General features: G+C 42.3%; 1 protein-coding gene across 8 annotated transcripts in view; it reads right to left on the bottom strand.

The window, feature by feature from the left end:
• Positions 1-997: 997 nt before the first annotated feature.
• LOC135255318 (OTU domain-containing protein 7A-like) overlaps positions 998-17763 on the bottom strand; it is a 65182-nt gene continuing 48416 nt past the window's right edge. For all 8 annotated transcript variants that reach the window (XM_064336337.1, XM_064336334.1, XM_064336335.1 and 5 more), the window contains 7 exons: positions 17289-17416; positions 16477-16589; positions 14999-15126; positions 13609-13758; positions 6927-7041; positions 5987-6071; positions 998-4696 (listed from right to left, as the gene is read on the bottom strand). In XM_064336337.1, the coding sequence (XP_064192407.1) occupies positions 3236-4696; positions 5987-6071; positions 6927-7041; positions 13609-13758; positions 14999-15126; positions 16477-16589; positions 17289-17416 (2180 nt within the window). In that variant the 3' untranslated portion in view covers positions 998-3235. The remainder of the gene's footprint in view (positions 4697-5986; positions 6072-6926; positions 7042-13608; positions 13759-14998; positions 15127-16476; positions 16590-17288; positions 17417-17763) is intronic.

The following is a 17763-nucleotide window of genomic DNA, read 5'->3' as shown; positions in this document are numbered from 1 at the left end:
AGACTACAAATATTCTGAGATGAAATGCCTGCTGCTTTTAGGTACTTTTTTAAGCACAGGAATTTGCACACCCATCAAAACAAAATATGCTCTTTCAATTGAGCCTGTTTTGAAAAGCAAGGGTCATGCGCTTGCTATATATCCTGTATAGCAGAAGGAAGCAGATACTGTGCATGAATTAGTTAACGTAACATAAATCCCTGCCACTATAGAGTACGTGCAGTACGTGCAGCAGCCAACTCACTTTTCCGGTTTGAAGATTCTATATGGCTTCATTCCATACAATATTGTAGCTGAACTTCTACCCTGTAAGTCTGTGTGTGTCTTAGTTTTTGGAAAAAGCTATATAGTGTTGTGATAGATACACACTGGAGCAAGACTGCACTATTCAAGGCACAAGTTACAAAATACAGTTACACAAAAGTGGCTTTCTAAACACATCATGTAATAGCTTGGAACCTAAATGTTCATATATTCAAGTTTTTGGTACCTTAGTATGTGTCAACTAAGCAGTTCAACAATATAATCACTCTGTAGGACTAACTGTTATGTAAGAACCTTGTACATGTAGCTTAGTCATTGTTACTAAGAATTGCTAAATAACAGTAGCAGTATTTGACAGATAGTATGAATAACCAAGACCTTACTTTTAAACATTCCTTTAGCACTAAGTTAGTACAAACTCCCGTACTAACTTAATGCTAAACCCAAACCCATCACTAAGCTCAGCCCTAATTTCAACTCCAAGGTTAGATTATAATTGCACAAGAACTGCAACAATATGTAAGTTCAGAAAAAGGAACATAATACTTAAAGTGTACATGGTACTTATTTAACAACAGTGTAGTAACAAAGATGTATGTCTGTTAACGGTATTGTGTAACCAAATAATCAACTGAAATATGTTAAAAAGTTGTCCTTCAAGACATAATTGTTTTAAGCAGCATTGCAACTAACCAAAGTGACAAGGGTGTAAGGAGGTTTTAAAAAGTGCTGATATTGCTTCATGGAATTTTGTGGAAATAATATTCAATTATATTATATTTTTTTCTATTTTACAGATTAACATTGGCTTGTAAATTCAGTAGTTCACAAACATACAAAAACCACACACACACAGCTTGTTTAACAATAAACTAATCTTTGTTGTAATTCTTTTTTAATATTTACATCTGTACCTAATGTGCAAATTAATCATTTAAAGAAGTGTAAAACTCAAATGAATAAAAAATAATATTTTACATTTCTAATGGTGACAGTCCATGAACCTGTTACTGTACATAGAAATAGGGAAGAAGTGGAATGCAAAATGTTTAGTAGAAACCTGAACTCAACTGAAATAGCAGCAGACATCCTTGGCCAAGAGACTATTTGGCAATTCAGAAATATTACAAAAACAGAAATTACCTTACTATGGTAGATTTTTTTCTTTATTTATAAAATGCATTTAAGAAGGTTATCAGGATTGTGTGTGTGTGTGTGTGTGTGGACAAAGCCTTCATTACAAAATAATTGAATGGGTTTGATAGCCCAGTTTTATGGCTCCATGGCAACCAAATCTTCTGTCCACTATTTTGACAAATTTGAAAAATTGAGTTTTTTAATTGTGGAGTTCATGCCATGAAGCATTCATGGTGATTTATGTGTGTTAACTTGCAGTGAATACACACAGGAGTGAAAACTGAGTAGCAGTGCTCAGAAAAATAAAGCATTAGCCAGCGTAAAGGAGAAAAGTTAACTGTCCTACAGTACTCCTCAGTAGCTACATTTTGGGTAAAGTTACACTCACCAAAATGTGTTGAAATGTCAGCTCTATCCTACAATCTGAATTATGATTATGAATTAAACTGCTGTCCAGCACAGAACAAATGGGCTTAACCTTCCATTTGCCCTAGCTCCTGCTCTTTCTGTGGGTCAGTTGTGGTTCAGGTCTTAGCCATTTCCAGTAGCATACTGTGGGGTCAGAGACAGGGCCCTCAACAATGCACCCTCACCCACCCACTCATGCACACAAAACCTAGCTCAACCATTATACAGTAGCATATACACACAGGCATGCTGTACAATGAGTAAGCAGGGTAGACATCAATAGAACGAGGCTTAATAGAACGAGGCTTATTATTATGGCACACCAAAGCATTAGCAATGGTCGTGCTAGCCCATGGAATACTGCGGACAATACCCTGATGGACCTGACAGTCTGCCAGTGGCCATTCTTTCCAAATGATAAAGCCATACTCCATAATGGAACTGCGACACAGAGTGTATGTATTTTATAACTTCACTTCATTTTCCCTCTACATTACTGTCAACTTCTTGTAGTGTTATGAGGACAAACCAGAAGGACTTAAAAGGTTTTTGTAGGGATTCTTATTATTTTCAATAATCATGAAGTTTTACTTATTCCTTTCATTGATTATTATTAACCTACCTCAAGCCATCAGAGGGCAGTTTAGTAACACAACTGTGAGAGCTTGTAGTGTTTCTGGATTTCTATCATACAAAGTGATGTACTTGGCTACACAGCTCTGTTAGACACAGGAGGCAATCTCTTGTAATAAGAAAGTACTATTGACCACTATTAACCAATATAATAGATGCATAGCTCAATTTAAGGAAGGTTTCAATACAGTTTTCTCACACTGAGAAACTTATTGCTTTTAAAAAGTCAATCGTGGTACTAGCATGTTTGTCTCCCTACGTAATTCACCATATGTAATTTTGCACCATAAAAATCCATCATTTTATAAATAATAAATAAAGTGAATAAATTATGTATTATATTAAAATGCTTAAAAACAGTACTGTTCAAGTAATTTCTTTGCTTAGGTTCGCAATCTGCAAAATTAAGCTTCACTTCTGTCTCTGTTGAAACAGGGAATCTATATGTGCCTACTGGCATGACATGAAAAACAATATTTCACTTCAATTAATAAAACTGTGTGACTAAAGCAATGTCTCTGGCCAAAGCTGTAAACTCATTTCAGTTTAATTTACTGTCAAGTTCCATTGTCCACTCGTACTAATAGAAAGATATTGTAACAATTACATGAGGAAATGCAGTTCATTGACGGGGAGCAGGGAGTCTGTCCTTTAGCAACCTCAAATGTGACTTTGTGTGATTCTCAAAGCACAGAGGAAATTTCTTGTTCCAGCATCCTCTCAATGTGGCATCTAGGAGTGTTTCTGGGGCTGGGTGGTCACCTGCGGCAGTCGTGTCCGCATTGACCCTGGGCTATCCAGGCCTGTGCACCTTTCCCTCCCTCTCCCTGCGTTTCAGCTCCTCCTTATAGCAGTAGGAGCAAAAGTTTTCAGTCTCTGGCCGGCCATAGAAGGAGCAGTTCTCCCTCTTGCACTGCTCCTGCTGGGCGCAGTAGGGATTGCACCCCGTGCTTCGGCCTTTCATTCGTTCGTGGTTGGGGCGGACTCGCGGGGAATCCTCGTCGGCAAACTCCAGGCAGTCCCGGATATCGGCGGTGCCGAAACCGTTGGTGTAAGTATGCGACTTGTGCCCACCGGGCGTGCCATAGACGAGGGACTGCGCCGTGTCCACCGCAATGCTTCGAACCCCTGGCAGGCGGGCAGGGCTATAGCTGTGGGAGGACAGGGTACGGTTCTGCTGCGGGTAGGTGGCACAGGTCTTTAGGGTGCCTACTACGGGCCGGTACGGCTCCTCCCGCAAGCTGGAGGGCTGCAAGTTCATATCCCGCAGGTGAATAACGCTGTGCCTCTGCACGGGCGGTGTATGGCTGTAATGGGCGGACACGGGTACAGGGCCTACCCTCTTGACACCGGGGGAGGAGAAGGGGGCAGGCGTAGGACTCTGCCGCCCCTGGACCTTCAGGACCAGCTGGGAGCTGCGGCTTTGGTGCAGGACTGGGGAGCAGCCCTCGTTGGGCGAGCTGTCTGACCTGTCTGACCTCTCCTTCTGGAAGGCGCTCTCCTGCTCAGGCTTTTTCAAGGTCACACCGTTGGATGAGGGCTTCTTCTCCGCCTCCTTCCTCTTCTGCTCCTGCTCGGCACTGAAGCGCTCCTGGGCGCTGCTCAGGTAGAAGCTGATCATCTCCTCGTGGAACTGGTGGCGGTGGCTGGTCAGCAGCAGGCCACCGAAGATGAACTTCCTCTCACCCTGCATGGCCGCCCGCAGGATGTTGACGCTCAGCTTGACATCCGTGCTGTACTTCCAGTTTTCGGAGGCCCGGTCGCTGGAGGGCTTGCCCGGGGCACCTGGCTTCTCAACGGGCGAGGCACCCGAGGCCCTGTCGACAGGGGAGGGGCTGGTGGCCTTCTCGGATGACGAGGTGCTGGCAGACTGCCCCGAGTCCTCCTTGCTGCCTTTACGGGGTTTGGGGTCCTTCTTCTTGGCCTTGGCTTCCCCATTCTCAGTGCTGCGGCCATTGACGGAGTTGGACTTGCTGATCTTTCCGTGGACCAGCCCTCCCAGCCCCCCCATGTTCTTCTTCAGCTTGATCCCCAGGGACTTGCTGAGGCTCCCCAGCTTGTTGGCCACAGAGTCCGTACGGTTCTTGTCCTTGTCCTTGCGCAGCTTGTCCTTGTCCTTCTCCTTGCCCGGCTTGCCGCCGTTGACGTTGGAGTTGCTGCAGACGGACTCGCGGTCCGAGTCCATGGAGTCGGCCAGGGACTGCACGTCCTCTCCTGCTGAGGCAGTGGGAGACTCAGGCTGAGCCAGGGGGGCCTGTGAGCGAGTGAAAGTAAGAGTTTGAGAAAAGGAATGATAGAGAGAGGGGAACAAAGACAGGGAAGAGGAAAAGAGAGAATGAAGAAAAGCGAGAGAAGCGAGAGGGATAGAGAGAGATCTTTAACCCTGACATGAGTTGCAGATGTGACACACACCACGTCTTCTTATTACCAGATGTATACATGTATCCCAAGAGATCCCCGAGTTTCTGTGAAAGGTTATTGCTATTATTATTATGACATTTCTCTTCCATTCATCCACCCTCTAACTGCAGTCAGACTTTTCCCATGATGAGGCTCTCAGCGGTGTTCGCTGAAGCTGAGTGACTGTGCTCAGCAGCTCAATGGAGCTTCCTCAGTGGAAATACACTACGTATGGCTGACAGTGAGGATGTGGCAGTATAAAAACAGACTTTTCACAAAAGACCCAATAATCTGCTGATGTTTAAAATATGAGGCCGTTGCAGTGTAAGCTCAAAGTGGTGGCCAGCACATTGCGTATCTACACCAGAAGGGATTCGTCAATATGGTTCAGAGCCGGTTCTGTTAGTTAGTCAGTGAGGCTACCGATTGATCCTATCCAGACAGGGCTGGAGTTATTGATCAACAACATCAAAATTGCTGTAACTTGGGCAACTGTACAGAAGGAGAAATTTACAATATAATAAAATAATTTTTTTTTTACAATAAATGTAAGTGACTGCAGTTTCTTCAAAACCTATATTTAAATACACAAAAGCTAAATTGGGTAAGCAAAAAACTGTGAAATCAAAAAGCTTATATTTACTCTCAGAACATCAGCTGTGCGTCACTCCCGAATCTACTGTATCACACAATATCCGCCACTTCAAGACTTTATTTTTGCACACAGAGTGGGCACCCTGTAATTTTGCTCTTCATGATTTTTATACTATGGGCTGCTGTCCCAGGTTCAGATCTTGATGTTGCGCATATTTAATATAATGTTTTCAAATACATACATCCATTATGTTTTACACAATATAATTATAACATAAAGTTAAATGTAAAATGGTGGGACTATGTATAAAAAGGGCTGTAATTCCTGATATGGATGTAATTACCCTCAATTAAAGCTAACAGTTTGCACTTTATCCTCATTCATTAATTTTATTTCAAATCCAATGTACTGGAGTACAGATCCAAAACAAAAAGAAATTGTGTCACTGTCCCAGTAATTTAGCATATAACTGTATAATTACTCAAGATTGCAATATTGTGTCATATTTTCTGAAGTACTTTAAAGTAGAGAGGAACACAGTTACTGTACCCTTGTTTCAGATGGGATTCGTATCCATGTTACATTCATGTAGCTGTGCAGAAGGTTTAATTTCGCTTCCAAGGACAGGATCAAACTAAAAGGAACAAAAAAACATTCTAATAAAGGCCCTTAATTTAAACATGAAAAAATGACAAAATCTGACACACAAAAGCATTATGACATGAGTTATATGTTTGTACACTGTATTCAAACAAAAAGAAATCTGAGGATAAGACTAAACCTCCTTGGAATCGAGAGGGCCGTAATTCTGACTCCAAACAGCTGAAATTATAGAGCTTGGTATTGCCAGGAGCGCAACATAAAACAATGATCCTCCACAAAGCCATTTGTCTCCATCTTACGCTCTCATTTTCAGGACTTTGTTTCTCAGTGCTTTGTGCACAAAAGACTCTTTAGTACGCTTTGTATAAAGACCACATAATAGGTCATAATTGACATGAGCATTGAACATCATATTTATAAAATGGTTGAGGATTAAGAATGTGAGTAAAATACAAAGGTCATTAAAGTGCCAGCACAAAAGCGACATTGTATCATCAACAAGTATTGTAGTGCAATTGCTAAGACCAACTGTACTGACAACATATGCAATATTAAAAAGTGTACAGATTGTACCGGTGAAAAAGAATCATGCCTACAGCCTGTGTTGGAAACACAGTCAGCATCTCTACTATCCTACTTGCCCTGGGAAGCTTATTCTTCCAGCAGACGGGCAGAACAGACAGGAATTCTGAGTATGTGCTGAGCATGACCAACTAAGCTTTTTCCTGGTTTTGTTCTCATAGTTCCACCGGGGATCTATGAGGAGCATTTGAAGAGCATTGGCCTACTTCATAACCCTTCTCACACATTCAGGCGCTACTCCACCTCTCCATCTCTCCATCTCTCACTCTCTCCCGCAGGATGGGTCAGTGTGGGCAGGGCTTACTTGGCGAGTTTGCCGTTGTCGTTGTCGTCCTGCCCCCAGTCCCAGTCCCTGCCTGGGTCCACGGCAAAGTGGAGGGAAAGCAGCCTGTGCTCTGAGTCAGTCAGCGGGATGATGGCTGCAACAAAGCACAGGGACAGGGGTCAACCTGGGGGATGTTCATCACTGGGAGAAGTTACGCACATACGCGTACACGTATTACTGTATGTAAACAGACTCGCACATCCGCGCCCAACCACACATACGCCTACATATACAATAAAACCCACATTCACACACCCAATCTCACACACACACGGAACACAAAAGTGCATGTACTGTACATATTACATTACAGGCATTTAGCAGACGCTCTTATCCAGAGCGACTTACACAACTTTTTACATAGCATTTTACATTGTATCCATTTATACAGCTGGATATATACTGAAGCAATTCCGGTTAAGTACCTTGCTCAAGGGTACAACGGCAGTGTCCTTACCCGGGAATTGAACCTGCGACCTTTCGGTTATGAGCCCAGTTCCTTACCCACTGTGCTACACTCCATCCCATAATACCCACATGAAGCATGCGAGACAAATGTGCAACTATGCACACAAAAACACATGAACTCCCAGACATACTGTACACGTATGCACACAATCACAACCACATACATTCACAAACATGCATGCACACACGGGTACGCATGCACACTCGTATTCGCCAGTCAGTACTGCACTCAAACAGGTTGCATGGGGGATGGAGCCGGAGGAATGTGTTTTTTGTTTTTCATTGCACCATCTCAGATTAAAGACATTTCCCCATTACAGTTTGTTTCTGCTTGTGCATTAGCTTGGATTTGATATTTATTCTTAGGCTGCTTTCTCAAAATGTAGCACTAAGCACAGAATTCTCCTCCCCCTTTCACCTGACTGCACTTTACTGCAGCAGAGAGACAGAGAGAGAGAGAGAGAGAGAGAGAGAGAGAGAGAGAGAGAGAGAGAGAGAAGACAGAGAGAGCGAGAGAGCGAGAGAGAGACCTTTCCTGTTCTGGCTGAGGACTTTCCAGCCCCACAGACACAGACATGGTACACACAGTGCTGTACTCACAGCTCAGGGCTCTAGTTTCACAGTGTACAGAAGATCTGAATGTTTTTTTCTCAGAGTTAGCCTACTTGAAATAAGCTGCAGGGTTACTGTGTGTGTGTGTGTGTGTGTGTGTTTACATATACTGTCTATATGCATATGTGAATGAAGATTTCACCTATGATCCCACGTGATATGTGAGTACGTATGTATGGGTGTGTGTGTCCATGGACAGAGGTATGCGTATGTATAATACGTATGTTGTGTTGGTGAACATGTCAGAATAAATTGCACTCAATACACACACACACACACACACACACACACACACACAAACACACACACAGTACATGCATACACACACAAACACACAGACACACAAATACACACTGTTCAATTAACAGGAGACTTCATATCCTACCAAAACTCTCTAATTTACATCTAACATTTAAGGTTAACTGAAATGTACACACTCTGTTGGCAGTTGAAGTATGGAGGTATCAGCTCCAGGTTTATGAACCCATCATTTAAAACTGACTGTCTCACACATAATTTTGTCTCTCTACGTCTGTTGATTCTTGTCAGAGGAAAGCCTTTAGACATCTAAAGCGTGTATCCCAACTTAAAGCCTACAAAACAATGAAAAGGGAACCACAAACAATTAATACTAATCTCAGAAATCCTCTGCGTAGATCTGAGCAGCAAACAGTAATTAAATGCGGCTAACATGGAAGGTGAGACAAATCCTTTCTGTGAACTTAGATGAACCTAATAATTCACCCGCTCACGCAGTGTAAGGAAAGAGAGGGAAGGGAAAGAGAGTTTCATCAGGAACTCCCAGCGGTGCTGTCAGCAGTTTGATATCCTGGGTGTTAAATTACCCAGGGTTCATCGAGGGGCGTGGTCACACATTACCTGAAAACCCTGTTCCTTGCCGTGTACGATTTCTCTGGCTTCCTCCACCTGCCTCTCCCTACACTCCAGTTAGATGTCTCCTCCTTTCAACTGCGGGGCTGACACTGGCTGAACCCCACATCTGCCCCAAAGCTGCCGCTAGGCAAACACCCAGTCGAGATGCAAATATATGTTCAGACTGGCAGCTTCCTCCGAATGAACTGGCGGTTCAACGCCACACAGCTGTATAGCCCCGGTGCATGCGAGGATAACAGAGTCATTTTCACATTTACGAGAGTTTCGGTTCGAAACAAATCTTTTCTGTAAAATGTAATTTATTGCAGATGCCAGCTTGTGAACGTGTCAGAGCTCATGAGAAGTGACTGGGCCATGGGCTTGAGGTTAGCCTCGCTGCACCGCAAGAGGAACGCGGCGTACACCTGTCTGCTGTGTAAATACTGTGATTATAACGTGACAGTGCCAGCTGCAGGCGTAGCAACCCAAAAAAAAAAAAAAATCCACCCTCATCTGAAAGGCCTGAAGCTAATGCTGGGGCAATTAGAGGCCTGACTCATGTGTCTGCATCGGCTTAGCATGGGGAGTGCCGCCAAAATAAAGCACAAAGATCCGTATCTAGAGTTTCCTAAGCGCGGCTACGCGTTGAGCGCGGTATGTATTTAAATGGAAAACACAGTGAAATGTGACCCCTTGCTCAATAAACGCAGGTTTTTAGAACGCTGGATGGCGGCAAACCGAGCCAGGTGCTTTGAGCGTGTCATGTGACGGGAGTGTGAAAAAAAAGGGATTCAGAAGAGAGCTTTCTGGAGGGGGGTTGATAGGAGGACAAAGCAGAATCTGATCCCGAGTTCCCATCGCAGGGTGTTAAATGAGCCCTCTATCGCCTAGCAAGGGCGTCATTGATGCGCGGTTCAGACAGGGGGCAGCGTGACCTCGGTCTGAGGCCAGAGGCGGGCTCCCATGCCGCAGCTGTCCGCACCCCCTCCCCACCCCTCCCCTCGCCTACCCTCCCCTCCCGAACCTGCACCACACGCTGTTCCGTTTTAGTTCTAGGGCCCGTGCCAGGCTCTGGCTGCCCATTCAGATGCCAGAAGACTTGGCACTCTGTGTTTACTACTCCCGCTGGCAGCCGCAGGGCCCTGTCCTCAGACAACCTCTCTAGGGCCGCATTTGCATAGATGACATCACGGCCCTCCCAGAGCACGCGGGCGGCGTGCCAGCGTTTCTTGGACAGTCTTTTTTCGAAAGAGTGGGAACAACAGCGCCAGGCTGTGGGATTGGAGGAGAATAAAGACGTGAAAAAAGAAACAGGTGCGCCTACGGCCGCACATCACCGCGGGGTTTTCTCTCATTTATCAAACCCTCCGCCAGCACTTATGAGACGACACCGGCAACAGCACGTGATTAGTAGTGATTCTAAAACCTCAAGGACTTCGCAAGTTAGCTAACCTTCATAAGCATCATTCTTCGAAATGTAAACCTTACAATTCTACATCTGTTTGTGCTTAGAGAATCCTGTAAACATACTACCCTTCTGTGTATCCCACAATTTTTTATTCAGGGAATCATTTAAAAATTTCCCCCACATTGATTCTTTTAGGAGTTTTCTATTTTTTTAAATTCTTTTTTCATAGTAACTTGGGAAAATGCCCACTCTGGTGTGAATTGTGGCAGTTGCTCTGAACATGACATTGGCTAAGTAAATAAATAATAGTAATAACCATAATGATAAACAGAAATCCCTTGATTTTTTAAGCCTGGTCATGCACATGCAGCTCCCAAGAGACTCAGCTGATAAAGGCACTACCACTTGAGTTAATACATGTACACGCGGGAATAATTTATATACCGTGTTTGATTAAAGGTCAGGCAAAATGAAATGAATATGAAAATATGTCACAATATATTCCAAAAAATTGGGTATTGATGGATCGATTGCATTATTCACAAATTGTAATTCATTCATTCATATAATCCTTGCAAATAAACTCGGCCAGCATGTGTGACGTAATCCTACAACATTAGTTCTCACATGGAAATATCAAAGCCCATTACATTAATGGATACTCCCTTTGTGTTTATAGTTAGTTTACACAGGGGTGCCCTCTGGTGGATATTATAAACATATAACCAATGTGTTTACAATGTGCATTTCCTCTACAAAATGTTATCAGAAGTCTTCCTCAAATTGACAGGTTTTTTTTAAGTAATGGAGTTAATTGATAATCGGGCCATATTGAACCACATTAACTTGAAATTCCCTGCTTAAAAATATTAATATTTGTTTGTAATGCTTTTAAGCCAGAGAAAAAACAGACATATTTAGCTTGAGAAAGCTGCACTCAATTTGTCCAAGTAAGGAATTGTCTCGCAGATTGCATTAATCTAGTACAGCATTGTTGAAAGTTGGTTTTTTATTGAGAATGGGCATTAAATTATAATTTCTGAGCTCTGCAAAAAACAAAAACACATAAACCCTTCTGTTGATAAATTCTATAAAGCCTCATCTGATTTTGACATGGTGAAGTGCACATTCTTCGAGTGAATGTATAAAACTAATTTAATTGCATTAAGGTAGCATTTGTGTGGATTCATTAAGTTAAAAGGTTCATTTTATACCCCTTAAGTTTTGAGTGACAAAAATGAAATGCATTTAAAGCCAAACACCACTATTCCTGTAGAATGACCCATTATAGTGTGTTAATCCTTCAGTATTGGCTATATGTCCCCCAATCCTGGCACTTACAAACCTTGTGCAACTGGGTCATTGTGCAACCTTTCAATAAATATTTAAATAATTAACATTATAAATAATTAAATAATTATTAAAATCTTTGCCACATGTTACATTTTTTATAGCTGACATCTAAATGCCTTGTGGTAGCCTCTTGAAGACTTCACAGAACTTCACATTCTAAATATAGCTAAAAGTAGGGAGACAATTCATCAAGTTGATGGTGGCAGTAAAGCTGGACCGACAACAGTCACTGTCACCCAAAGACCTAAGCCCTATTTTGAGCCAGGAAAAACCCTGGCTTTAAGTTAAATCCAACCGCCAATGACTAGAATGATCCTTTGTAGCATAGTGTTCAGTACACAAAGATATCGTAATCTACCGTATGCAGTACTACAGCATCACACACAATGACATAAAAAGGCAATCATCTTCTGATGGCTGATCTTGACTAAAATCAGGGAGCTTAATGAGTTAGGCTTAATGAAGTTAATTATGTAAAAACCTAAAACAGGTTCAAGATGATAATCACCGTAAAAGTATCTGCCACTCTTGAAACAATTACACACACTGGCATTGCAGACGTTGGATCAGACTGTGGGAGCTGCCATGACAGACAGCAGACAGTCAGAGAATGGGAAGTCAGATGCACAGGCATGTAGAAACAGGCACAGTGCTGCCCCCATGTGGTCTGCAGGGTTATGCTGTGCTAGCTCTGCTCTGATTAACGGTGAAATCTATCGGGCAGCAGCTGAAGATCTTCTAGCACAGCGGGGCAGGAAGATGGGTGGGCAGGTATGTAAGCTCTTTCTGCAGTGAGGCCCAATAACTCATTTCTGATGCTAAAACAGGAAACAGCCTGACTCCAACCCCCCACTCCCACTACCCACATTGCACAAGGAAGTGGGTCACACTGTTCTAGGGTAAAATATTGCAGGACATCTCTTACACATTTGTATGCTTTTTTAGACCCCTCCTCCATTCTTGCATTTGGAACCCCCCAAGTGCACACCCAAATCACCAAAACAGGTAGTACTGTAGCAAAAAGGCAATTGTTTTATTGCCAAACATGAAGTGTCCAAATTCAAGGCAAACAAATGCTTTGGTCACAAACCTTCATCAGTGCCTAGATGCACATACATGTTTGCTCATTTAGGAATGATGCATCTAGTCTTATATTCCACCGTATATTTTTAAAAATAGTTTTTCATTTATGAAAACAAACATTAAATTTGTTTTAACATTTAAGACAAATTAATAAAATTCCCTCATATGCAATAATTCATGCCTTTATGTTTCATGATTGAACATAATACTTTATTGAACTGCAATGCAAAACTTTCCCTTTTCACCTCTGTACTTGCAACCCACTATGATATCACATAAAAATATGAACTATAATAGATCCTTGAGTGCAGCATAAACAATGTGGTTCTCTGAGCTGTATGAACACAGCATAAAAGCTTACTGCATTCGAGAGCAACTATAGTGGAGATATTGCCCTCTTCTGGCTTTAAATATGTAATTCACTCTTCCATTTTACAACAGACTAAGGATGTTTTTAAAGTAGAACTTGACCTTGCCATTTTCAGTAACTTACCTAATTCTACAGTGGTCTGTGCTACTCAGACTGTATCTGACGCTATGCCTTGAATGGTGAGACAGCAGCTCACATGGTGCTGAATGGATGACCTTTCATTTTATTCCTTACATTACGTTGTAACTGGTCAGCCTGCACCTCGTTCTGTAATGTGACTGGTCAGTCTGTAGCATGCTCTGCACAGTGGTTGGTCATATTCATTCTTAGTTCAGTCTGCTGACAATTGTTCCATTATTGATCAGTTTGCGTCTTGCTCTTTGCTGTGTGTAATCAGTGCTTACCTTGGTAACTGCTAATTGGTCAGCCCATAGTTTGGTCAGCAGTGATTGGTCAGCGAATACTTTTATTAGTGGTAAGCAGTCAGTGTGTACCTTGTTCTCGATGTTGGTCCTTCTGCTCCATGGACACCAGAGCGGAGAAGTGTGCCTGATCATAGGCCAGAACCAGTGGGGAACAGTGGCAGCGGTTTGGGGGAACCTCCAGTGGCAGGTATAGGCCTCCAAATGGGATGGGAGCAAACGCTATAAAAAAAGAGTAATAAACACAAATTTTGACGCCACAGTTCATAACGTGCTGTGCAAAGCATAATCAAAGATACTGTTTCAACTAATTCCAGTCACCAAGAAGATTGAGATCATATCAATTAGCATATCATTTAATTTAGCTGCATATAACAAATATTCTGTTTTCCTCCTTTAACGAAGAAGACTCATTAATTCACAGGGATGAACAAACAGCAGTCAGGGTGTCCACATGATTTAAGTAAGCCATATTTCACCTTTGCACTCCAATTTGGTAAATGTCCCGTTTCCAAGGGATCATGAACAGAAAAAAGCTGTGCTTCTAAATACAATTACACTGATTGCAAGCTGCAACCCCTCCTCATAAAATGCAAAATAACCATGCATACCACAGACTCCAACACAACACAATGGACTCTATGTAAGAATAACCTTGAGCCGGACATTCTATGTAAATTTTCAGCAAACTGGATACTTGTGCAGAAATAATGACTGGATTCTGTAAGATTTAAATGTTGCAAAGTCATTTTGTTAGGGCCATAATGAAACAACAGCAAATCAAATATATCAAATGTCATCTATATCAATAAGCATTCATAACTGCTTATTACAACTGACATAAACTGTCAGACTACAAGACATTGCAGGCTCTGAAGCATTTTATATACAAAGCCAAGTGCCTATAAATGCTTATCAGTCATTATGAATACTTCAGTGAAGCCTTATAAACGATTGTAAGTTTGATTTCCAGATTGCTTACCATTGTTCACTGTCATCCTGCCCTTGGAGGAAGGTGTTTAAACTGAATACAGCACATATCCACATGGATAACGCAGGTAATAATTAATCACATGCAAATTGTGGGCAATGCAAGTTGACCTGGAATCAGTAACTGATTACTGCTAAAGACATGAATTACACAAACCAATAATAAAAAATGAACCAATGTATTTCTGAATGTTTGGTCATACATGCTAGATGTTGTCACGCTTCAACCATGTCACTGAGCAGGAACCCCCATGTACTGTGAGCCAGGCCATTGCCAGCAGCCCAGCAGGCAGTGCCTACCCATCTAATTTAATCAGAGGTGTTCAGGTTCCTTGGTACCCATACAAAGAGCAGGAATATTCCTTGGGTGTTTCCTCTTCTCCAGGCTAAATCCTCAACCATTTCCTTTGCAAATATAAATCGTGCCTGTGTGTGCTGAAGTGTTTTGAGTGAAAGGCATACTGATTCGCACCTTCTCCCCCAGAGTCTCGGAGCACGGTGTCGGCCACCACCACGATGGGCCTGCGCAGGACGTGGGCCAGGACGAACACGTGGAACTCCTCCAGGCTCTCATACACGGGATCCTCTGAGCCATCCACCCTGCGGCACACAGCCAATACCGTTACACTTTGCCTAGCTTCACCCCAAAGATATCCTGTCCAGCTCTGAGCTGTGAGTGATCAACTACTGACTTTCCTTTACATATTACTACTATGAAGGTAGCTATGTGTGTGCAGCATTTGAGCCCAAGACAAATTTACCCATGGGGACAATAAAGTATATTGTATTGTATTGTATTGTATTGTATTGTATTGCATTGCATTGCATTGCATTGCATTGCATTGAATTGCATTGCATTGCATTGCATTGCATTGCATTGCATTGTATTGTATTGTATTTCACTTTTTAGTTCATTTCCTCATATTCATTGAGTTACAATAACCACAACTCCCAAATATAGTAGTGTACACCAGGGGTGTTCAAAATGTTTTATGGTGGGTTTAGTTAGATGCACACATAAAGCCCATGATGCTCACATTCATTTTTTAGCCTAATATCCTTTTAAACACTGATGATATTTGCAGGTCATTGTCCTAATGTGGAATATAGCACATGCGTGCTGTTGGAGGTGGAAAGAAATTTGTCAATCATTTTTTTTCCTGATCCAATTTTTTTTTGTTTTACAATACAAAAAAAGAGCAGAAACAACCATGACCAAAGGGAACATACCCACAAACAAGAAGCAAAAAAAACACATAGATAAAGAAGGAAAGGACAATGAAGAGAAACCTTTCAGTATTTCTTCAGGGATTAGTTACTGACGATTTCCAGTGACAGTTCTGAAATGAGTTCAGCTCCAGTGTTGTGATGTGGTGGTTCCAGCTCATTACTCAAACAGAGAACATCCTGCTATTTCACATCACGCTGGAGCAGCGCTTAATCTATTTCCACTCCGGCTCTTCGGAGTGCTTTTAACATTCAGGATTCATGAGAGAAGCAAGACATATGGCCAGACTACAATCACAAAACAGGAAAAGAACAATATCTAGCAAGGCACATGACTCCATTTCCCACATTATCAGACTGCATTACCAACAATCAATACTTCATTTCCTATAGTTGCATGCATTACCAACAATTACGAATTCATGTTCCAAAGTTCCCAGAATGTACAATTGGAAAGTGAACAATTACCACCTGATTTAATTTCCCACAATTATGTGTTTCTCTATGCTACCATTTTCAGACACTAGTACCCACAGAAACCTGACTCCATTAGCCACAATTACAACATTCCATTTCCACCAATACTCTGTGTTTTAGTCTATACTCCACATCATTTGTCCTTTAATGATTGATTTCTTATTGACAAATCTACTGTGTCTGCATGTGTGTGTGTGCATGTGTTTGCATGTGTGTGTGTGTGTGTGCTTGTGTGCTTTCACATACCCCCCACTGGTGTTTCCGTTTTTGCTGAAGTTTGTACGTGGCTCACTGGAGGCAAGTTTCAGAAGCTCGTTCCACTCTTTCTCCCATTCCTCTTCTGTGTACACTAGTCCCGACTGGGCAGACAGAAAGGATCATTACATACACACATACACAGGTACACATACACACACACTTACACACAAGACACAGTACACAACTGATCATTTCTGAGTATACCTGAATCCTGAGTCATTACATACAAACAAACAAGTGACCAGCACACAATGAATACACAAAAAAGGGAATAACATCCCTATTGTCAGGGAAGAAAGAGACAAAAGCAAAGAAATCTCATATAACGGCAGCAGTTTTTGATCTCTAAAACCTAATCACATTGTCATGTCTGCCACCAATGGTTTGCTGTTCAGTCTGAAATTTTGGCACGGTAGCTGTTACCTGGAGTCTCCGATTTCTGTTCCGACTCCATTACCAACAATCCGTCCTGTGTCCTGAGTCAAGTGATCCTAGGCTTTCATTTCATTTTCATAGACATGCTGCCATAACACTTGGCAATGTCACTATTTAAGCATATAATGACTGAACAACACCTGCATTATTACCTAAATATGTGGCTTTTAAAGCATGCTCACAGGAGACGGTCTGTGCTGTGGACACTAAAAATCATTCACTGTAAAGGAAACTGCATTTGAATGACATTACATATGAACATGCGCTATCTGCCAAAATGGCTTCGTTAAGCAGTGCATGGAACACAAGCACAGAGAGAGATGGTGGTGAGTTGGGTAGGTGGGGATTAGTTGGGGCTCACTGACCTCCTTGTTCTGCTGTGTCTGCTGCCATCTCCACCTCCTCTTCAGAGCCTCTCTCTCCGCCCCACTCTTCATCATCGCGTACAGAGACTTCCTCAGCACCAAGTCCCTGTCATGGAAACCCCACATCCCTGCACACACGCACACATGAAAACACGTACACTCACTGTTAAGGCTATTGGAATGTCTTGATACAATGTAGTACCGCCATTTTATTATCTGCAGTATAGTCTGAAATAAATTGTGCACACTGACAGTTACCATGACATACGGAGAATTATGAAAAATTACTGCTTGCTGTGTAATCTTTAGCATACAGACGTTAACCTTGGAAAGTACAGTCTATAAAAGCCAACCTTAACCTGACAGTAGCTCCTATCAGCTGCTCCCACAGGACAGCTCTGCCAGCAGTACTGCAAGTTTCAGACAGGGGGAGTCCTAGAGTTCATTCTCTCCATTCTGTGCATGTGTCACAGTT

Source organism: Anguilla rostrata, chromosome 5, assembly GCF_018555375.3.
Source record: "Anguilla rostrata isolate EN2019 chromosome 5, ASM1855537v3, whole genome shotgun sequence".
Lineage (NCBI taxonomy): Eukaryota > Metazoa > Chordata > Actinopteri > Anguilliformes > Anguillidae > Anguilla > Anguilla rostrata.
The sequence above is the reverse complement of the archived record's forward strand: the minus strand, read 5'-3'. Positions and strand labels throughout refer to the sequence as shown.